This window comes from Panthera onca, chromosome B1, assembly GCF_046562875.1.
Source record: "Panthera onca isolate mPanOnc1 chromosome B1, mPanOnc1 haplotype 2, whole genome shotgun sequence".
Lineage (NCBI taxonomy): Eukaryota > Metazoa > Chordata > Mammalia > Carnivora > Felidae > Panthera > Panthera onca.
In genome coordinates, this window is record NC_138342.1 from 149,739,003 (window position 1) to 149,763,064 (window position 24,062).

The 24,062-nt window shown below is 40.2% G+C and overlaps 1 protein-coding gene across 2 annotated transcripts in view; it reads left to right on the forward strand.

The window, feature by feature from the left end:
* GALNT7 (polypeptide N-acetylgalactosaminyltransferase 7) overlaps nt 1-24,062 on the forward strand; it is a 145,822-nt gene that overhangs the window by 70,552 nt on the left and 51,208 nt on the right. For both annotated transcript variants that reach the window (XM_060653774.3, XM_060653773.3), the window contains exon 2: nt 9,669-10,129. In XM_060653774.3, the coding sequence (XP_060509757.1) occupies nt 9,669-10,129 (461 nt within the window). The remainder of the gene's footprint in view (nt 1-9,668; nt 10,130-24,062) is intronic.

Consider the following 24,062-nt stretch of genomic DNA (forward strand, 5'->3'; position numbering starts at 1 on the left):
TTCCTCTCTCCATGTGCATATATCATATATATGCGTGCATAAATTATTCATGTGTTTAAAAATCTGCACAGATTTCATTTTATAATCTTGCTCTCATTGCTTTGCTCTCATTTTTTTTCCTCCTTTTCAATACCTTTCTTATTTTTAGACGGGCCATTTTGTAGTAACAATGTACTAGAATATTTATTGTAAAATATTGACAATTTTATTAAAATATTTTATGTAACTTATTTGCTATTTTTAGAATGAAAATTTTTAGAATGAAAAAGCTCCTCTTAGGAGCTTTCTTTTCAAAACTCAGTAATTGCTTAGCTCCCAAACAGAGAGAGTTAAAATCTACTCTCTACATCCTTTTATGATTTCTAAGAGGTATTATAATCTGCCTTTTAGTACCTATGGGAGTTGGAGCTTTTAAATGATATTGGTGTACCTTGTATTTATAGCCTTGTCTTGACATCAGCGCTCTTACCACTGAAATGATGGCATAAACTTTGACAGCTATGGCTTTGTTCAGTATATTTTGAAATATACTGAAAAATGATCTCTTGACCATTGCTTGATATTCATGTTCGATTCTTAAAATTCAGTTCAAATCAGTTAAAGATTTAATATTAAATATTCACAAGAGAAGTATTTGTTTTAAGCCTGTAAATATACATGACTCAGTTCATGAGCTAAGGCATGCATTTTCATAAGGTCTCTGGAAAATAAAAAATATTTGGATTGCATAAAGATGTTTAAAATTCACGTTTCATAGACAGGTTACTTGTCTGGACCATTAAACAGTCTTCCAAATAAAAATGTTTTGTTTTTTGTAAAAGGATAACCAATTTGTTCTTTTCCTGTTGGAGACATTAACCTATATTTTGGTCCTTTAGTTGCTTATTTCTCTTAATTTATTCCCCCTTGAGTATTTATTATCTGATATCTTTCTGACCTGATTTAGAAGCCCTATCTTATTACTGTTTTAAAACAAGCACCAAATTTAGCTGGAAACCATTTGCAAGATAAATTGGCTTAGAGGACTAAGACGAACACCAGCAGATTTACTTTCTCGTGTTTAAATAAAGTACTCATTTTCCATGAAGTAACAAATTTCACTTGCCGACATGATTTATCCAAATCTGAAGAAGAGAAGCAACTAAAAAAAGGATTATTCGAATTTTAGATTTGCAGTGTTTTTGTAGGGAAAGTAATGTTTTTATTTCATTTGGATTCTCAAAATGCTAGCTTAAATCAAGCCAAGCAGTGGCACAAGACAGTGGCTCCAAAGTTCGTTTACATTCCGTTAACATAGGAAGAGATGACCCACAGCTCAGTGTTCTCCCTTTACTCAGTCTGTGACGAACATGAACTGGGTACCTACTGTCTACCCTGTGTGGGGACACGCAGATCCACACTCACTGTCTTCAAAGAGCCCTCAGTCTGACTGGGAGAAGCATGTAAACAGATATTAAGGCAATTCAGGAAGAGCGGTATTAGAAATATTCATAGGACTGCGGGGGCATTTATCCGGAGCCGATTCCTGAGTTTAGAACTGCTGGCTTGAACTACTGGTGCTGAATGGTCATTTCACATTTGCGACATAGAACATTAGAGATAATAGTATTCATATGGAGAAGGATTTTATGTGAACTCTCCCTTTTTTCAATTACGGTTTGAACTTCTATGTTGAAAATTGAAAATGTTTATTACTGAGGACTTTGTACTTTAGCCTGATACCTTTAAAAATGCAATGCATTGACCTGGTTTTTAAAAGTAGATTTTATAATTTCACCAATTCGATCATTTACTTTGGTCGAGCTAAATTTTGTTTTGAATTTTGAAAAGAGCCCAAGACTTAAAATTTGCCATATCCAGATATTCTGTTGTTGACCGTGATTATTCAAGATGTGCAGAGATCTCCAGAAAATTATGTCGACGCAGAAATAACATGTGATATGCATGGAAATCCAAATCTGCAAAAACCGACTAGTTACACAGCTATGGAGTTTATTGGGAGGCTCTTTTATAATGGAAATCTCTCTTTTATTAAGATGACTGAATGTTCAAATTATGACCTAGTCAACTTTTTAGGAGAACACCTGTTAATTTCAGTAGTGTTCACAATAGTACAGGATAGATCTGTATTATATACTGCACTTTGTATTTTGCTTATTTGGTTAAGGAGGGGTGGCATTTAATTGACTCAAAATGCCCCCGTATGAACCTGGTAAAATCTTTCCATTAGGTGGTTAGAACAACCAAACTAACTTACCCATTTGTAACTATGGTTGCCGTAGGGTATCGTAAGTTTTGAGAGAAAATAAAAGGACTAACCATTAGCTATATGTGATAGGCTGGTCTCCACGGTCCAGTCTCGATGTTGTGGTGCCTAGACGAAGTCTGGGTCAGTCTGGCTTACTGTACAGTACTTAGCTTAGCCTGTGACTAGTAGCTACCCTGCCAAAGCCTAACATAGTATTAGAGGTGCTGACCTGGATTTCTTTCAGTGGGGCCATTATTGTGATGTCAAACATGTTGTTTTCTCTATTCTGTTACCTTTTGGTTTATAACCTGGCCTGGTACTTACAAAGGGGTCATAGTGGGGTAGAGAATAGAAATCCCTACTATGTGAGTCTGTTTCTTTCAGAAGGGTGATACACACCCTCACACCCTTCTCCATTTTCAATTCTACCCGAGTTGCTTACAGAGGCCTTGCCATTGGCCTTAAAATCTCTTCCTAGTTTATGGGTCTTCAAACATACTTGGAATAGGTCTCTTGCCATAAGGGAGAACCTCTTAGGAATTGAAGGACTGGTAAGGTCTCGGTTTAACCTTGGAGTTTTCTAGTTTCAGCTCTAATTAAACGCAGACAAATCACTTGACCCTTGCCCCTCCTCTCATGACCAACAGAGCCACTGACCCCACCCCCCAATGCAGTCACTATCAGTCCTCTGAAAGGAGCAAGAGTGAATGGAATTCAGTCAGCGCAAAACGTCAGCGGGGATGAGTTAGCTAAGAATCCAGCTCTAGCTAATCAGAGAGAGACAAGGATACCGAGGCTGGAGCACCCACTCTCCCACCCACCTTCTGCCACATATGATGAGAGTCTGGAGAGGTCCAGCCTACAGGCATACCCTGTGTCTTCTGAACTTAGGCACCTCCTTGTTTTTACTACCTCTGTCCCTGATCTTTGTCCCCGTTACTCACCTAGAAGGAGCAGAAGAAAGTGGAGCTAGAGAAAAGATGCTGATGTAATTTTTCTAATTAAAAGTGTTTTTTATCAAGAGGGTTTTTAAACCGTAAAATTAAATTTGACTTATGTTTTTAAGTTCTGTGGCTCATGCAGCATGATAACCAAATAGTGTGAATGTTGTTAGCGGTGACTACTTCCTAAAGCTAAATTATAATTTCTCAGGCGACCATGTGACTGCAGAAGCTTGTCAATGAGAGCTTAAGTCTTCTAGGTTCACCTATAATTTGAAATCCAAACAAGCTTATATCTCAAGACTATTTCTCTAAATCCCTTTGTATTCATATTCCTACCAAGGCATGGCCATCTTGGACAAATACCACACATAAGTAGAATCTGGGGGTGAAGGGGGAACTTTGTAAATTGTAAGATGGAAAGTAAATAGTCTGACCTGATTTCTGATAATCCCATATTTCCGTCTGATGATGAGTGATTATCCTTTTTAGTTTCCACCTTTAGGAACATAGTGATCTTAAGCAGTTATCTACCGAGTCTCTTTTCCATGTCTAGTCAACAGTGATTTATTGATTTTTGACCATAGAGTAAATCAGCTTGTGCTTATGAAGATGATATAGTACCAGTGAGTCACAAAGGCATCTACTGATTCTCATTCACGCTCAGGAAGAAGTACTATGTAGTTTTCCTTCTCGGGGAAATTGAGTGTTACACTGCTTTGTGGCCATTTTTTGAATCCTATAACATTAAGATTTGACATGACTATTTTTAATTGGCTTGGGGTTAGACCATTCTCCTATTTGCTTTCAGATTTAATGACATAACAGGCTTCAAGAAGTGAGCAAATTCAGTTTTTCTGGCTTGGAGGGATCCAAGCCCCTCTTCCCCATTCCATATTCTCCATTCTCTCTTTTCCTTTTCTTCTTAGAGTCTCTCTCATAACCAAAGGAGAAATTTGGGGACTCATTAATTTATTCAGTAAATATAATTGAGGAATTATGTGCCAGGGTAAGCACTGGGAATGCGATGGTGCATACTTTAGACATGGCGTCTACCTTTTCACAGAACTTAGTCTAGTGCAGGGGTTGGGAGGGAGTGGTGGCTTTACATCCATCCTACTGCCTGTCTTTTTGTAAGTAAAGTTTTATTGGAACACAGCCATACCCACTCATTTATGTATCTGTGGCTGCTTTTGCATTATAATGGCAGACTTGAATAATTGCATTGGAAACCCCGTGGTCTGCAAGGTCTGAAACATTCACTACTTGACCCTTTACAGAAAAAGCTAACTAACTCCTCCTCTAGAGGGTATGGTGAAGAAGTAAGTGCAGGCTGGACCCTGAAAAGCTTTATTAACCTGGTTAAAGAATATAAACTCTCCTGAGGGAAGTGGACCAGCAGTGGAGTGTTGTAAATTGGGAAAGTAACATGGTCATATTTGAATTTTAGGAAAGTCACTATGGCTGCTGTGTAGAATAAATAGTGAAGAGAGACAGTAAGTGCATGCATTAAAATGAGAAGCACTACAGTAGAGTGGTTAAGAGCATGGACTCTTGAGCCAGACTTCTTGATTCACATTTTGGCCCTACGATGTACTGATTCTGATGTTAAGTAACTTCGCTGTCAGATTTTTTTTTTTTTTTTTTAACGTTTATTCATTCTTGAGAGACACAGAGACAGAGCATGAGTGGGGAGGGCAGAGACAGAGAGGGAGACACAGTATCCGAAACAGGCTCCAGGCTCCAAGCTCTGAACTGTCAGCACAGACCCCAATGCGGGGCTCGAACTCATGAACCATGAGATCATGACCTGAGCTGAAGTCTGACGCTTAACTGACTGAGCCACCCAAACGCCCCTCTGTCAGATTTTCTATCAGTAAAATAGGGATGGTAATCACAGAACCAACTCTTGGTGAAAAAAAAAAATATGTATATATATATTTCATATATATAGGAATATATATATTTCATATATATAGGAATATATATATTTCATATATATAGGAATATATATATATTTCATATATATAGGAATATATATATATTTCATATATATAGGAATATATATATATTTCATATATATAGGAATATATATATATTTCATATATATAGGAATATATATATATTTCATATATATAGGAATATATATATATTTCATATATATAGGAATATATATATTTCATATATATAGGAATATATATATTTCATATATAGGAATATATATATTTCATATATATATATTTTCATATACATATATTTCAAATATATATATTTTCCTATATATATAAAATATATATATATTCCCATATATATGAAATATATATATTCTTATATATATTGAATATATATTTGAATATATATGAAATATATATGAAATATATGAAATACATATGGAATATATGAAATATATATATTAAATATATATATGAAATACATATATATATGAAATATATGAAATATATATGATATATATATGAAATATATGAAATATATGATATATATGAAATATATGAAATATATATGCATATATATGAAATACTTAGAACATAGTGTTTGTAGTCATCAGTTATCACTTTTATAGTAATCCTGTTAAGAAGTGAGGGTGGTCTGAACTCAAACAGTGGCAGTGAGAGTAATGGAGAGAAGTGGCCAGATTCAGGAGCTACAAAGACAATAGGAATTAATAGGTATTAGTGATTGATTAGATACCAGTAGGGTAGATAAAAGAGAACAAGAAGCTGCGGATGAAATGCAGGCTCTGGATCTGATCAGTTGAGTGGATGGTGCTTCCAGTTTCCAAAGTAGGGAAGACAGTAATTGAAATGGGTTTGTGATGTGAAGTAAATGTAAGTTCAGTTTAGGGTATCTTAAACTTAGGTACTAGATTGATATAAGTAGAAATTTAAGAAGTAACCAACTGTAAGGTTTGGAGATCAGAAGTGTGATGTGGGCTGAGGAAATGGGATGCAGGAATGGTCAGTGTAAATCGGGTCGTGATGCTTGGAAAAGAATGACCTAACCCAGAATAAAGGTGGAATGATAGGTAGACTTCTAAATATTTTTCTCAACATTTTTATTTATTTTTGAGAGACAGAGACAGAGTGTGAACTGGGGAGGGGCAGAGAGAGAGGGAGACACAGAATCCAAGGCAGGCTCCAGGTTCTGAGCTGTCAGCACAGGGCCCGATGCGGGGCTCGAATCCATGAACCATGAGATCATGGCCTGAGTTGAAGTCGGTTGCTTAACCGACTGAGCCACCCAGGTGCCCCTGGAATGATAGGTAGACTTCTAAGAGAACTAGAAAGGACACCAAGAGTGGAATATAAGAGAACCCTTAAAGAAAAGATCAACTTTTGGAGGAAGATAAGCATGACATTTAAATCCGTTAAATATTCTCTTGTTGGGGTGGGCGAATTTGAGAAATATTTAAATTTGCAAGTTTTGCATTAGCGTAGGCCAGCTTAAACCATAGTATGCATTTATTCACATACTATGATTTTAGGTACTATTGTGTGCCATACTCTTCCAATATGCACTTTTCCCTTTATGGAATTTTAGGCAACATACAGAGTGGATGCTATGGTTATGGATGTTGACATCCAGTGACCTGTCCAATCTACTTTTCTGTATTTATTGGCATTTCCTTCTCCTCATTTTTTACCTTTCCAGTTAATGACTCAGTAGAGTCTTGATGTGAAAAGTTGGGGTTGGGGAGACTTTCTTCTGTATGTGCTATACTTCGTTCAACATCAACAGTTTGGGTCCAGTATCTTAGAGTTTTGTAATGATTTTTCTATTTGAATTTCCTTACAACACTGCCACAACACTTCTCTTCTGGAAAGAGCCAGGAGATGAATTGGAGACATGGAACACTTTTTCCATCATCAGAATCAGTAAGGCTTACAGGTTAGGCTCCAGCTAAGTCCTTGCTCCTGAGGTGTGTGAAGATTAGAAGGCTGATCCAGAAGCCTTATCTACCTACACATGCCTGAAGAAAGGTATCACATTTCTGTAATCAGGCTGAGTGTGAATTTTATAATTAGTTTTGTGTTACAGGAGGAACATTCTGGAAAAGCTTTGAAATGTGCCCAAAAGATTACTAGGTGTACTATCGGGCTCAGCTTCTAGGTTATCTTGCCCTTTCAGTATCTTTGGGCTGTTTTACAGTGCTAGAAATGATGGAAGACTGATGGTAATGCAAAAGATTCTTGTCCACTGAAATTGAAATTGTTTACCGTGGAGTACAATTGCCTATTGCCTCATAGATATTAACCGATGTTACCAGTTTTGTGTCTATTTGTAAATTCTTTGCAGTATTCTTGATATTTTTTTTAATTTTTTTTAACGCTTATTTATTTTTGAGACAGAGACAGAGCATGAACAGGGGAGGGGCAGAGAGAGAGGGAGACACAGAATCTGAAACAGGCTCCAGGCTCTGAGCTGTCAGCACAGAGCCCGACGCGGGGCTCGAACTCACGGACCGTGAGATCATGACCTGAGCCGAAGTCGGACGCTTAACCGACCGAACCACCCAGGCGCCCTATTCTTGATATTTAGATATTTGTTCTTTGGATTCACCTTTGAACCACTTGTAACATCGTACAGGTTTCCTTTTTAATTAATGAGCCAATTAAAATCTACATCCCATGTTAAAATGTTGTGTTACATATACATATGTACGTTTATACATGCATATAACCTCTCTAGAAAGATTCACTGAGTGCTGGCTATGGTTGCCTCTATAGAAGGGGGGTCAGGAAAACTTGTTTTTCGCTATATGCCCTTTTGGATCCTTTGAATTTTCTATCATGTGCTTACATTACCTAAACAAAGACATTTTTTTTAATTCCTTTTTGACACCCCTCAAATCAATCGTTAGCCCTTATTACCAACTCTTGAACTAAGTTCACATTTGAATTTACTGGCTTTCTTTCTTTCTTTCTTTCTTTCTTTTTTTTCTTGGTTTATTTTTGAAAGAGAGAGAGAGCACGTGAACAAGGGAGGTGCAGAGAGAGAGGGGGATGGAGGATCCAAACTCGGCTCCACGTTGAGAGCAGAGACCCCGATGCGGGGCTTGAACCCATGAAGCCCGAGATCATGACCTGAGCCAAACCAAGAGTCGGACACTTAACTGACTGAACCACCCGGGCAACCCAGATTAACTGGCTTTCTGAAGAGATCTTTGTTTCTAGAACTGCCAGCAGATAGCATCTTATGCCGCAACATCATACCTAGCACCTTCTGTACTCTTTAAAATAAAGTCTTTAAACTTAACTCTTCAAGGTAGCTCTACCACTGTCGACACGTCTTGGTCCGATGGCACTAACTCGATTATGAATCTATGAAGGAATCAGATAATTGTAGTGTGCAGTGAAACGGCCGACCTGCTAGCCTATTTTGCAGTTCTAAATTCACCTTGCCTCCCCAGCTGTGCATACTCAATAATCCTCTTGTCTAATTATAGCTCGCAGCTCTTCCTTTAAGGTAGAGGTTCTCAAGCTTGGAGGCATAGTAAAATCACTTGGGGAGCTTTTAAAACTCTGAATGCCCAGACCAATTAAATCACAAAGCCTGAGGGGGGTGGGACACAGACCTCAGGATTGTCTAAAGCCACTGAGGTGATGCTAATGTTGAGAAACACTGCTCTGTGCAAAGAACGGTAGCGATTTAGCAAAAACTTCACATAGAATAGCTCAGAAGCAGAAGCACTCAGGATTTCTGACGGAAAGCTTGGCATTGGTGATGAGGAAGGTCCACACAGAAAAGCGAGGCAGCCCTTAAGGAATATCCTGATGTGCAAAAGCTGTTTTGACTTGGGCTGCCTCTGGAATGGGGCAAACTAGGTATTGGGTGTGGTCTAAAAGCCTGAACTGACTTGCTTAGTCATTAGCGTTTTTGTTCATTTTTTTATAGTTCTGAATTCAGCTACACTCTCACTCAGTAGAAAATACTGACTGCATATCCTTGCCTTTCCCTCTGCCATTAGAGGCACGAAGCCAGCCTAGTGATGGGTGACATCTAACACCACTGCCACCATATGGCTGTATTACTGACAAATAGTTCTATTTATCATATACCAGACATCTGGGAAAACCACATATTGTACATGACCTATTAAATGTCCTTTTTTTGTCAAAGTTCCTAGAATCCCATTGCTTTAATCCATAACTATGTGCTTTATTAAGAAGTCTTTGATAGAAAGTTTGTTTTAGAAGGGGAGAAGTAAAAAAAAAAAAAAAAATGCATCCATTCATTTATTTTGGAATGGTAAGGCAAAGAAAGAGTCCTTCTTGGGATGTCCTCCCCCCACCAAAAGATATCTTTTAATGGGAAGTCCTGATCAATAGCCTGCTTCTGTTTAACATTTTAAATCATTTTATTGTTGCCTCAGCCTTTTATGAACATGAAAATTCGTATCATAAACTCTGCTGTGGTTTGCCTTCATGTACTCATTGTATATCCCCCTCCCTTTTGTATAGGAAGACAGAGATGTCAATAACCCCATGCCTAACCGAGGAGGCAATGGATTAGCTCCTGGGGATGACAGATTCAAACCTGTGGTACCATGGCCTCATGTTGAAGGAGTAGAAGTGGACTTAGAGTCTATTAGAAGAAAAAACAAGGCGAGAAATGAACAAGAGCGCCATGCTGGAGGAGATAACCAGAAAGACATAATACAGAGGCAGTATCTCACATTTAAGCCTCAGACATTCACCTACCGAGATCCTGTGCTACGCCCAGGGATCCTCGGTAACTTTGAACCCAAAGAACCTGAGCCTCATGGAGTGGTTGGTGGCCCTGGAGAGAAAGCCAAGCCATTGGTTTTGGGACCAGAATTCAAACATGCAGTTCAAGCCAGCATTAAAGAGTTTGGATTTAACATGGTGGCAAGTGACATGATCTCACTGGACCGCAGCGTCAATGACTTACGACAAGAAGAGTAAGCACACATCCTCTTCTTTCTAAAACTGGGGCAACTATTGTTTTGATAGATATTTAGTTAGGTTGTTAGGATGGAGAAAATAGTTTTGCCTTTATTTCAAGGAGGTAAAAGGCTCTTCGGTCCGCAAAATGGCCAGAAGGAGGAGATCACTTCATTTATGCCATTAGATTGAAGGTATGACATATAAAATTCTGGGGGTTTTACATCAGTGCTACGCAAATGTCGCTGGACTGGCACCGGTCTGTGAATTTTTTGTTACCAATCCACAATGAGAACGTGAACTTGTACCAAAGTGTAAACCAACCGTTAAATACTTTGTTTAGTACAAGTGACAATTTTTTAATGACAAAACTTTCTTGATGTGTTGATTTTCATTCTGGATCAAGCTCCTTGTCTTGTTGTGGAATAATAACAAATAGCAACGCTGCTTTAGATGTCTTACATAATTAACTAGATACTGATGTTTCCCTTAATTCTTTTTCTCAGTACTGCAACTGGAAATTGAAACTCTTGAGCATATGCAAAAGGAGCGCCCAAACAGATAAACTTTCACATTATTTTCATGTAGTTTGATTTAAAATAAAGGATTTCCAGCTCTTAACTTGTGATAGACAGTGGTTATGGGATGAACTCAAAGCTTTTTCTGAACAGGTTCTACTCATACAGGATCTAAGTAGCCTCCATTAACATAGATGCAAATTTAATTCCATGCTACTAGAAAACTCTCAATGTATTCTGCTGTGTTGTTCATATATCCTTATCTTAAGAGGTTGACACCTTTATGCACACACATGCAGACCCTTTTGTCACTGTCACTGCATTCTTTTGTCACTGTCACTGAAAAGATTCTGTACCTAACATAGTCCTACTTAGTAGACTTTGGCCATTCATATATTTATTGTTTTTTTTTTTTTTTTTTTTTTTTAACGTTTATTTATTTTTGAGACAGAGAGAGACAGAGCATGAATGGGGGAGGGGCAGAGAGAGGGAGACACAGAATCTGAAACAGGCTCCAGGCTCTGAGCGGTCAGCCCAGAGCCCGACGCGGGGCTCGAACTCACGGACCGCAAGATCGTGACCTGAGCCGAAGTCGGACACCCAACCGACTGAGCCACCCAGGCGCCCCCATTCATATATTTACTGTAAGAGTGAGATGGGGTGAATGAAATGTGCAAAGAAAGTTGGAGGAATAGAAGTATAGAACCATGGTGGTGAGATACCTAACCTCTTTTCCAGAGAAGAGCTAGAACATCTCAAGGGACTGTGAAGGAAGAATTCTCCTGGTTCAATTTATTCCAAATCAAAGTAGAGGCTTGCCTAGTCATAAGGTTGCCAGATTTAGCAAATAAAAATAGAGGGACACCCGTTAAATTTGAATTTTAGATGAACAATGAAAAACATTCAGCCTAAATATATCCCAAACAGTGTATGGGACATACTTATACTTTGATGTTTATCTGAAGCCTGAATTTAACTGGGTGTCCTGTACCTCCCCAGTCAGGGGCTAAGGGTGGCTCTTAACAGAGTTGGAACTGCCACGCCAGTATTCTTTAGGACCCAGAAGAGGCTCTGCAGTCCCTTATCTGGAGTGTGTCCCAGTTAACTAAAATATAGCACTTAATCATACTGTTGATCTGTGTTGTAGAAGGTTCTCTGAGAACCTATTGATGGCATTCTCATCACTGAGAAGGGAAGGGAAGGGGGTGGGCAGCGAGTAACATTTATTGACTTTCTACTCCCTGCCAGGACTTACTATAGTTTCTCTTAATTCTCACAACCAAACTGTGAGAGAGTTCTTACCTGTGTAAGTCAAGTCTGAAGCTTAGACCTCTGACTTCTTTGTATTTGCCCCGTGGTTCAGCGCAAGGCGGTTTGGTGTGAAAGCCCTATCTTTCCACCACACCTCACCTCACCTCACCTCACCTCACCTCACCTCACCGTATGTCTTTTCACAAGTGATATGCCTCAGTGCGTTGTTACAGTCAGTGGGTGAGCTAAGTGTAGAAACAGAGATTTTTAGCACGTGAACTATTTATAAAAGATTGTTAAAAACACCAATATAAATCTAGCTCGTTTTTCCATATAAGAAATATGCTAAGAAAATCATATGTCCTATAATGCAGAAGCACACAGGATTAGAGTCTGCCTCTGTGTCTCCCTGTCCTTCACCCCTCACATCCGTTCTAATCTGCAAGGCTTCTAGCTCCTGTCACCAAAATATGTCTCCGGGGGCGCCTGGGTGGCGCAGTCGGTTAAGCGTCCGACTTCAGCCAGGTCACGATCTCGCGGTCTGTGAGTTCGAGCCCCGCGTCAGGCTCTGGGCTGATGGCTTGGAGCCTGGAGCCTGTTTCCGATTCTGTGTCTCCCTCTCTCTCTGCCCCTCCCCTGTTCATGCTCTGTCTCTCTCTGTCCCAAAAATAAATAAAAAACGTTGAAAAAAAAGTTTAAAAAAAAAAAAATATGTCTCCGATTATTTCTGAGGTGCATTCACCCAAGTCCTCCACCCAACTCCAAGCCACCATCGTCTCCCTTGGAATCCTGTAGGAGTCTCCTTCATGGTTTCTCCTCCTCCATATTCACACAGAAGCCAGTGTGGTATTTTGAACCACACAGATCTAGCTTATCTTCAACAATGCTTTGCCTTCCCAGTGCACTTAAATATAACCCCGACTTCTAACCAGCAGCCTCAACCCTTCCCTCCCTTGACGACCTCCTCTTGTTACTGTGCCGCCTGGCCCAGCATGCTCTAGCCAGGCTGACCTTTTCCGGTCTCTTTGATGTGTTCTTCCCTCCTCTTTGAATGCTTTTCCCCTTCTTGTGGCTGGCTCCTTGCCATCGTTTAGGTCTCAGTGGAACCTCTCCAACCATGCTGCCTAGTTGATAATGCCATGCTTTATTTTCTAATACCGCTCTCTGGCCGTTTCATTCATAGTATTTGTCTAATTTTATAATTTATCAAATGTATATAGAACCTGATTTATTTAGTTGTTTATTGACTGTCTTTCAGTAACTGACACCCAGTTAGTAAATATCTGTTGAGACCATGAACGAGTGAATGAATGAATGGAATCTGCTGGGTTCAAACCTTGGCTCCATTACCAGATGTGAGATCTTAGATCAGTTACTTACCCTCTCTAACCCTCAGTTACCTAATCCTTAAAATGGGTCTAACAACACCTGTCTCCCAGGATTGGCACTAGAGTTAAATGACGTAATAGGTTAAAAGTGTTTTTTCACAGGCCTGGTGTTAGAAACTTAAGTGTTCTTGACTTTATTATTATGATTTTTGTATTATTGCGGTGGTACTTTCTTCAGATCACATATCTTCATGTCAAAATTTTAATGTTTTCAGTTACTATTAAGTTTGAGGTCCTCTGTTGCTTTTTGGAAAATGTAAATGTCACACACGGCCTTATCTTCATCTCACTTCTACTTGTACCTTCCATGATGGCAAAGCCTTCACCTCTCCTTTGATAAATGTTTTAGACACAGCAATTGCCGCTCGAACCTCCCATCTCTCTGGGTCCTCCTTGCTCTCCTATAATGTCCATCCTTCCTTCCTTCCTTCCTTCCTTCCTTCCTTCCTTCCTTCCTTCCTCTCTCTCTCTCTCTCTCTCTCTCTCTCTCTCTCCCCCCCTCCCCCCTCCCTCCCCCCATCCTTTCTTTCTTGCTCTCCTCATTGCATCTGTCCTTCCTTCTTTACTTTCCTCTCCCTCCCTTCCTTCTTTCATGTCATAGGCTGATTGTTTTCCATGTTCTTTTCTTTTGCATAAGTGCTTAGAAATAGGATATTGCATGTTTCTGTGTATCATTCTTGTAGGGGTTGTGTCCCCAGTCAAGCCAAAGGACCCAAGGCTATCTCATCAAATGCTCCTAAGCCCCTCTTAAATATTTCTATGTTAGTGAGAACACCTTTTTTTTTTTATGCTTCAAAATACTCAAAACATTATAACCCCCGGAAACTTGTTTTTAACTGAGTCCAGATTATTTTTTAAACTTGAGTTAAAAAAGAGAGATAGGCTTCGTTCCTCTTTGAACACTGAAAATTCAGTGTAGAATAACAATTTCTAAGAGTTATTCATAAATTAGGATGTAAATAGTCTTAAGAATTTATAAACAGACCGACAACAAACAAAACATCCCTAAATTTGGCATCTTATCCAATTTGCGTATTAGCACTTTTCTTCTTTTACTGGAAACATACTGAAAACGTAGCATGCATCCATATCACACAGACACAGGGTCCCTCACGCGCATCCCTCACGGAAAATACGCTACACAGAGCCCACCAGAGACTGGCTTGGTGTTGCTGACTTTCTGCAGCTTTGGCAGATAGACCTTATCAGCCTTGTTTTCTTGCTTCCATCAGACGTTTAAATGAGCCACCTGCCAAACTTAGAAACCAAGCTTTGGGGCTGTTTGTCCAGCTGTGGCATCTGACCCTGTGGTTAACTTGTTCATTCTTGTGGCTGCTCCACAGGCTTTTCAGATGAATGTTCTCTACCTTAGAAGCAGGACAGAACTGCCCAGCTGCCAACATGACTCATACTTATGTATGTTACAGCTTTGAATTACATGCACTGGCTGAGTAATTTACTGGCTGTTGATTGCTCGTTAAAAGAGTGAGTAATTGTATTTTGAGTGAACTGGAGGCCTGCTTCTTTTTTAGAGACTTGATCCAAGGATGACTTCACCTGCCTTCACACGTATTTTCTATAAAAAACACATTCCGTTTTCTTCACAGTTCAACAGATATTGAGTATCTCCAATAAGCAACACACTGTGCTAACCACATCAGGAGACAAAATACAGCAAAGACAAAATACAGTCCCTGCCTTCAGGGGGCTCCCCATCTGCCCCTGGGGAGAAGGGCAAGAAATACATAGCATATGGGTCGTAGGACAGGGCTGAGCAAAATGATATGGTTCAGAGGAGTGAGGGGCATGTCAAGTTACAGGAGAGTCAGAAAAAGTTTGATGGGGCGGACACCAAAGCAAAGTCTGGAGGATGCGTAGGGTTTCCCCAGGAAGAGTTATAAGTTCAGAAGACGTAAAGGTAGGCATTGACTAGGAAGAAAGAAGACGTAAAGGTAGGCATTGATTAGGAAGAAAGAAAGCAAGTGGTATAGCATACCTGGATCAGGAAGTATATGTAGAGAAGCTGGTACGATAGGTTTGGTCATGTGCGGAAGATCACAGTGCCATTCACAAAGTCTATACCGACTGGTGGTCAGGAAAGACCCGCTGAAGGTTACAAAGAGAACTTTAGGAATATCAGACTGGTAAAGGTGTCAAGAGTAGATTGGGAGTGGAGACCCGTTGGTGGGTTAGTAGCATCAGAGCCAGAACTTCAGCGAAGATTATAGAACCAGAAGGAGACTTGAAGTAAGAGAATAGAAGAGTTAGAATCAGTGGGTCTTGGCAGCTTGACGGAGTGGAAGGAGGAATCAAAGATAAATCCAAGGGCAGTAACACAAAGGATGGCACTATCCACTGCTCTGCCCAGAGCTCAGTTATCTAAACCACTTTTCCCCTCCAGCTTGCTTGCTTGCTTGCTTTATGTATATGTTTGTTTGTTTGTTTGTTTATTCATTTGGAGGGCACTAGTGAGTGAGGGGCAGAGAGAGAGAGAGAGAAAGAGAGAGAAAAGCAGGGCTCACCTGAAGCACAGCTGGAGCTCACCAGATGTGGGACTTGAACTCCCAAACCGTGAGATCATGACCTGAGCTGAAGTCAGATGCTTAATGACTGAGCCACCCAGGCGCCCTGCCCCCCAGCTTTAGATGAATTCATGCAGAACCAACACATCAGGATGAGGAGCCTGTTCCTGGGAAGAGGTAGAAAAGTCTGTTCGATTTCCTTGAAATAAAGCTCCAGATTTTCTTTCCCCGACTATGAACTAGCTGCTGATACAAATACATGGAAATTATTCTTGCCCTTTTTCTGCCCAAGAAGGCAGACAATCAGAGGTATATCATCTGAGCTATTTTGTTTCAAACAAATGAATCAAATATTTTGACTTGCTGAGCAAATTCATCTGCTTCTAATATTTAACCTTTCCTCCTACCTACACACCAATTGCATTTTTATTTTGTAGAAAGCTATCTTCATTGCATTTACAAAGATGTTAAAGTGCTCCAAAAATTCTAAGAGCTATACAAATGTTAATATGATTAATTGCTAATACCTTTCTTAAGCTTGTCTGTGGGAAATTGAAGGGTTTTTTTTTAAAGATATTTTACATTTACACTCATGACGTATATACCAAACAGTTGTCTTCTTACCTGATAGCAAAATATTCATGCTTCTACTCTAATTTTAAGGTGAATTGTGATCATGAGCTTTTTTCTTTCTCTGTTCGTGTTAACAGCTTTCACTCACTGATGTGTTTGTTTAGAATATAGTGCTATAATTTATAAAACAGATGCTATTTTGGGGGCGCCCAGATGGCTAAGTGGGTAAAGTGTCCAACTCTTGGTTTCAGCTCAGGTCATGATCTCACGGTTGTGGGTGTGGAGCCCGCTTGGAATTCTCTCGCTCTCCCTGGCTTGTGCATATTCTTTCTCCCTCTCTTGAAAATAAAACATTAAAATAAAAAATTCAGAAAAAGCAGATGCTATTTTTAAAACATTGAGTTAATTGAAATGATATAGTTATTTTTAAATTTCAGTTTCCACGTACAACCCGTAGGTTTCAGTGAGAGGTAACTAAAACTCTAAGGAGCTGGTCATAAGAGGTCAAAACGAATTATTAGAATAATATGTAAATCATATATATATTTATATATACATGTATATGTGTATATGCACATATATACCTGTGTATATGTGTATATATGCACATGTATTTCAGCACTTTGTCCCAAATTCTATTATCATAATATATGGTGGACCCCGTTCACACTGCACTGATCACAATTATTAACACGTTGTCCTTTTCTCTCATAGATGGCCCAAGATATGTCTCATTTTTCAAACCACAATTTGGCAACCTTAGATCCAGGCCATAAGAAGCACATTTGAAATTGCTTTCAGATGACCCATGATGGACATATTCCTTCTTTTTTGTCCCAAAAATATTACTTTCTAACTGGCTTGAAAATGCTTGCCCTCAGAAGCTACTTTTTATGAGTTCAGAGGTTTTCCAGATTAACTTTAAAAATAAGTTGTGCTGTGTTGCTTAGTTTCTCTTTTTCCTTTTCCTTTAAACACCTACATATGAACACACACACACACACACACACACACACACACACACACACACTTTGCACTTCAGAGTTTTCTCAATGATGGTGGCACAGCTGATTTTTGTCTAAGCTCCTGGCTAACGACATGGATTTAGCCCAAGCGGAATTATTACAGAGATCGGGGGTAACTTATGTCACCCCAATTTCAACAGCAGTTGAGAAGGTAGCACGTTCATAAAGTGAGCCTACAAAACCTGGAAATGGAGGGAATGTGCTCTAAGCCACGATTACCAGAGTAGCAGCCATCTGGAGTGCCCCTCTCTCCTTGCTAGAGTCCTGGGATGGCTCACTTCCCTTGCTCGCGAGATTCTCCTGCCAAGACCTCATTTGGTTGAGAAGGTCCTTCCCATTCTTTAGTCATTTTCCAAGTTGCTCTTTTAAAAGGGGACTTAGCTTCATTTCCCTTGCCCTTATCTGCGACCCCCTCCCTCTCATCCCCACCACGAGCCTTACAAAACTGTAAGATATGCCTGATGAAAAATTATAGACTCAGGTTGCTCGTTTTTGTTTTTTCACAGCCCTCCGCCCCCAACCAGCAATTCAGAATAAGTTCCCTGCAGGCTAGTTAGAAAAATATTTATGGAGGGGCCCCTCGGTGGCTGTTGGTTGAGCATCCGACTTCGGCTCAGGTCATGATCTCGCAGTTTGTGGGTTCGAGTCCCGTGTCGGGCTATGTGTTGACAGCTCAGAGCCTGGAGCCTGCTTCAGATTCTGTGTCTCCCTCTCTCTCTGCCCCTCCCCTGCTCATACTATCTGTCTGTGTGTCTGTCTCTCTCAAAAGTAAATATTTTTAAAAAAGAAAAAAATAAGGAGGCACTACTAGATATCCCATAACATCCCAATGACAATTTCAGGAAAATCTTGCCTTTTTTTTTTTTTTTTTTTTTTTTTGAATCCTCTTTATGATAAGTTTCCCACCCATGAGGAGCACTGCCATGGTTCAGGGATGGTTTTTGTTCCCTCTCCTACTAAAGCATCTCAGTTTTGGAGCTACCAATCATTTCAAAGTGTTTAGTCCTTGTCCTCTGCCACAAGGTTATCACTTCCTCACCAAGGAGAGTTCCAGACGTAGATCCAGGCCTGCCACGTGCAGTGTGGCTGTCAGAACACACAGCCCTTCCCGCAGAGGGTTGGCATGACCCGCTCTGGTAATTTAGCAGCTCAGACTGGCAGATGCAGCCAGGACCATTAGCTACAGCCTGCTCATTACAGCGTGTGCCTCCTTAATGCATGTGGGCTGTCGTGTGTTCAGTGAGTAAGAGAAATGGTATCAATTCAGTGGGGAAGTCCTGACGGTTCCTAGAGCTCCTGCATGTTAATGTTTGGAAGTGATCGAGGACGAGGCTTCTCACAAAGTGGCTACCGTAGCAATATATTTATGAAGACCTTAAGAACAAAGCCGACAATCCTGCTGAAATACTTTTCTTTCGGGCAAGAAATGGGGGGTTTAATGGCTTCAAGATGCACTACACTTGCCACTATATTAAGCTGTCCAGGGAAGCTGCCGGTGCATCCAAAGAAGCTGAGAGGAAATTGATTGGTGAAGGTCCCGGGACCTATAGGAAGGAAAACACAAGCTGTGGGCTTACAGCCTGCAAAGGAGGCCTTTGGTGCTAAGTGCACACGTCAGTGGTGATTTTTAACTACACTGATTGATTTTGTTTTCCTCGGGGAATGTGGTCCCAACATTCCCTCAGTTTTGAGTGGTCTGGTCCTGTCCCTATTTTTCCTTTAAGTCCTATTTTCTTTTCCTTTCCTTTTTTTTTTAAAATACATGATTTTGCAAAACAGAGTTTTACCAGGAGTTGTCTGTCTGCCTATCTAGTAGTGTAGCAGAAGTGTCTGAATTTTTACCTAAATGGTAGTTAGAGCTAAACTTCTGGACATAGAAGCATAGTATGATTGCAAAGTCATTATAAGGTGTTTCCACATTTAAGATAAATTATGTACATGAAACTGGTTAACTGCTAAGCCACACATAAATCAACATTTAAGGAAAAGAAGAACCTTACCCCTTATTTATTCTGGAAACCCCACAACCATTCTGGAAGATAGCGCTCAGTAAGGGAATACTCTCGTTGGGCCACACACTCAGGAAAAACTTTGCCCAGTTTAGAGCCAGAACTCACTACTGCCACGATAAGCTATAAAAACCACAGATGACAGCCTCACGCCTTTCACACATACACATGCAGATACCTCTGGGATATCTGATAAAAAGGACCAGTTTGGGAGAGAAGCAAAAAGTAGGATCTGGGAGAGATGACAATCTTTAAAAGTGGTTGAACCAGCTTAAAACCTTCCTTCCTCTTGATTGAGTTTCCAACTGATATCTACTCCTCAGTCTGTGGAGCAATTTTGACCACTCCCTCAGGGTAAAGACAAGTCCCTGGACAGAGCTGTAAAGCAGGATCATCGAGTACCAATATATTTTTCTTAAGCAAGGATTGTAGAAGTCGTAAGATGAATAATTTGTTATGCAACTCTTAAAATGCATTTATAGGGGCACCTGGGTGGCTCAGTTGGTTAAGCGTCCGACTTCAGCTCAGGTCATGATCTCACGGCTTGTGGGTTCGAGCCCCGCATCGGGCTCTGTGCTGACAGCTCGGAGCCTGGAGCCTGCTTCGGATTCTGTGTCTCCCCTTTCTCTGCCTCTCCCCAGCTCGTGCTGTCTGTCTCTCTCAAAAAAATAAATATTCAAAAAAAAATTTTTAAATGCACTTATAACCTACCTTTGCTCACTTTAAGCTGACCGTGTAAAAAATGCACTTAGTATGTCATGAATAGAATTTCTTTTTTATCATTCTTGCGACATGTAAGGTGGACATGCTAAGAAGTAAAAAGCAGTCAAGGTAATTGCGTGAGTTAAAATTATGTAAAACCGCAGTTTAAATTCAGTAATATCTTCTAGCGTATCACTAGGAAATGGCCCATAGTTTTGCTTTCCTCCTCATGCCATCAGACAGGGAGATTCCACTCTCCAAAACGTAGTCCACGTGTAGGAGGAAAATCACATTTTTAATAACCCAGTAACTTATTTCAGAATGAGCACTGCCATTCTAACCAAAAGAAAAATATCCACTCATTCTTCAGGATAGCAGGTCCCAGTGAGCAAATCAAAAGCCAGGCTAAAGGGCTCTGGAGAAAGATTTGAGCATCTAAACTGCATGTTAAGACCCTGGAGATGCACTGCTGTCTCTTTAAAGGAAAGAGCTGTAAAGTCTTCACCGAAAGCAAATGTGAGTGGCCGGCTGCTGTTTCATCTTTTGTGAGGCAGGAGCTCCCTCCAGAGCCCCAACACACTCTGCTACAGGGCTGCTGGTGCGGGTCCCTTCCTGGGAAGATCTTTATCCCTCTCTTTCTTCTCTGAATGAGAGAATAGGAAAGGAGGATTGAAGGAAAACAGAAAAACTCTTTCATAGAAGTTTTTTTTGAGGTGTGTGTGAACCACATCTTATTAGGAAAGTACCATCAGGTACTTATTTAAATTTAAGTGTGTGTATTTTGAGAGAGAGAGAGAGAGTGTGCGCGCAGAGGAGGGGCAGAGAGGGAGGGAGACAGTCCAAGTAGGCTCCATGCCATCAACACAGAGCGCCACACAGAGCTTGAACCCCTGAACCGTGAGATCATGACCTGAGCAGAAACCAAGAGTTGGACGTTCAGCTGACTGAGCCACCCAGGTGCCCCCAGGTCGTCTTACTTAAAATCAAGCAAAGAAGAAGCACAAACTCAATCAGTGAAACCGTCTAGATTAGATCTGGCTACTTCTTAACCTTCTCTGTCTTCTGTCATGTGACGCTAGCCTCTGCCTCCACAGTCCTATGCCTGACATTGGGGGTGGGGGGCCGGGGCAGGACGGGTTGGAGTTAAGGGTGTGCTGGGGGACATACGCCATAGGCCTAAAAAGACACGGAAGGGCAGGTTCCAGCCATTGGGCATTTATTTATAGTTGTTTATATGTAGGGCGTTTTTTTGTTTTTTGGGGTTTTTTTGGAAAGATTTCTCAGTCACTTGAAATGCAGTGTAAGCATGTCTTCCACTTGCACGGAATTAGTTCTGTCACTGTGACGGTGCTTTGCTCCCTTCTTTTTCTGATGTAGCAGGTAGTGAAGACAGAAGGTCCTCATTAAATGACAGGATCAATAGCATTATTGTCCATTTATTGAGCACCTACTGGATGTCCGGCAGCGTGCTAGGGGCTTTAATGCACTGTATCCAATCTTTATCCCCATATTGAAACCTCATATATTTTTTTTTTTTCCACTGTATTTTTAGGTGCCATAACTGAGGCTCAGAGGACTAGGTAATCTGAAGGTCACGTAACTGTACAATGGTGGCTCCGGGTTTCAAAATCTGGCTTCTAGAGCACACTGCCTTGTTGGTGATGCTCAACTAATCAATGGCCAAGGGGTTACGTTACCGGACACCACAGTGTGTTAACTTTCTTAAAGGGAAAAACGGAGAAAGTTAGGAAAAGGTAAAAGGCAAAGACTTTCTATTTCATTCTTGCAGACCTTTTTTTTTTCCCTCTAAGTCAGGGTTTCTCAGTCTCCGCTCTATCACATTCTTTGTCACGGGGGCTGTCATTGTAGGATGTATATCAGCATCTCTGTCACCTACCCACTAGATGCCAGTAGCACACACACCCCTGTCTCTGGTTGTGACAAGACAAACATGTCTCCAGAGTTTGCCACATGTCCCGGGTAGGGCAAAATCTCTCCCCTGATTAAAAGGCTCTAAGGTAACATTGGGGGGGGGGGGGGGTGGTAATACAATGGAAGGAACCAAGATCATGTTTATAGCATTGTGGATAAGAATAAGCACAGGTTGATCGAATGAGCCAAACAAATAGGAAAACCTGGTCCTTGGTAAAATCAGTTGTTACATACTGGAGGGTTCTGTGAGGGGCCTTGGGCTACATCATGGCAGAATATATCTGAAGATGAGCAGTGGCATTACAGTAATCATTCACAGATATAGGATACCTCTTTCTCTCACTTTTTTTTCTGTGTAACAAATACCGGGGGGTTCGATGCAGGGAGCCACCCTTTATTCCACTATTTAAAACAAAACAAAACAATCCTGCCTTTTATCTAATCCCACCTTTCAGTCAGTGGTGGCCACTGATGACACTTTCAGAATTTGGTGCATTTTGTCTGAACGTTTTTCTAAGTTGTTCAACCCATTCTCCTCTTGAATTATCTTATTTCTATCCCCCCGCCCTTTTTTTCAAAAAATCTGGATAATTACTAATACTTGTTGGAGGGAATTATTCTAAGTAGTAGGAAAAATATTGACAATGCTTATATATTAACCTGTGAAGATAATTTTATAATATACTTATTAGGACGATTGTAAGGCACTGATACTTTCTTTTTTTAGTTATTTTTTAAAGCACTGATATTTTAATTACGTATCAGCAGGTATCAGAACGAATGATGTAAAAGTAAAACATATAACAAAATACCTATTGAGTGACGGCCTGTTCGGATCCTATGGACCAAAAGTTCTTCATCTTTTGGTCTCAGGCCCCTTTTACATGCTTAGAAATTACTAACAGCCCCACATTATTAGGCTTTTATTACGTGGGACCTACCTATCAAAATTGACCATATTGAAATTCAAGCAGAAGTTTTATTCAATTAATAATAAACCCATGACATGTTAACACATTTCTTGAAAAATAAAATTTCCAAAATAAAAAAAAAAAAAAAAGTATGATAAGAGTGGAATGATTTTGCATTTTTACCGATTTCTTTAACGCCCGGCTTCTGGAGGGTAGCTAGACTCCAGTATCTACTTCTACATTCAGTCTATGCTCGTATGTCGTTTTGGTTGAAATATATGAAGAAAACCTGGCCTCGCACATATACGTAATTGGAAAAGAGGAGTATTTTTAATCGCCTTTTCAGATAATTGTCGATATTCTTCCTTGACACTGTACCAAAACGCAACAGGTAGTAGTAATTGCAGTGTAGAATCTGAAACCATACCGGTGAACAGTAATACTCTGTTGTTAGTGTATCTTGCACATTAGTGAGCCTTCTCCCCTCGAGTGATGTAACATCATGTGTTCGTCACTGGGAAAATACTGGTATCACAAGTAACGCAGATCTTCCAAATATTAGCATCCCGCATAATGCAGATTTTCCAAATACTCAACTGTAATGAAATTTGACACTTTCATTATATATAGCCTCATCAGTCTCATCAGAAATGGCTTTATCTCCTGGGAGGCTGGCGTAATTCCAAAATCCTAAGTTTTGCTCGAAAGCTCAAGTTTTATCCTCAGAAACAAATGATGTCAGTTGTTTTCCTTGAAGTGACAGGTTCCTTTCATTCACATTTGAGAAAATGCCAGATAACCGCGTCTGAGTGACCTTAGTTTAATCCACTGCGTCTTCCAAGTGAACATTGCAGGCTGTGAGAAAATTGATGAGTTCACCTTGGAACTCAGTTACACAGGTGCTTTTCCTTGCCACAACCATCATAGTTAGATCTGTAGCAGAAGTCCTTTTGGCATCCTTCCCGTTTTGTCTCACAGAATATTAAGAAGGCATGGGCTTAACAAAATTAATAAATTAAAACTCTAGGAAGAGTTATTGCTTCATCAAGGACATTCCGTGTAGATGGCATTGTTTTTGTTTTGTGTGTTGATGGGGAATATCATGAACACAAGTACCTT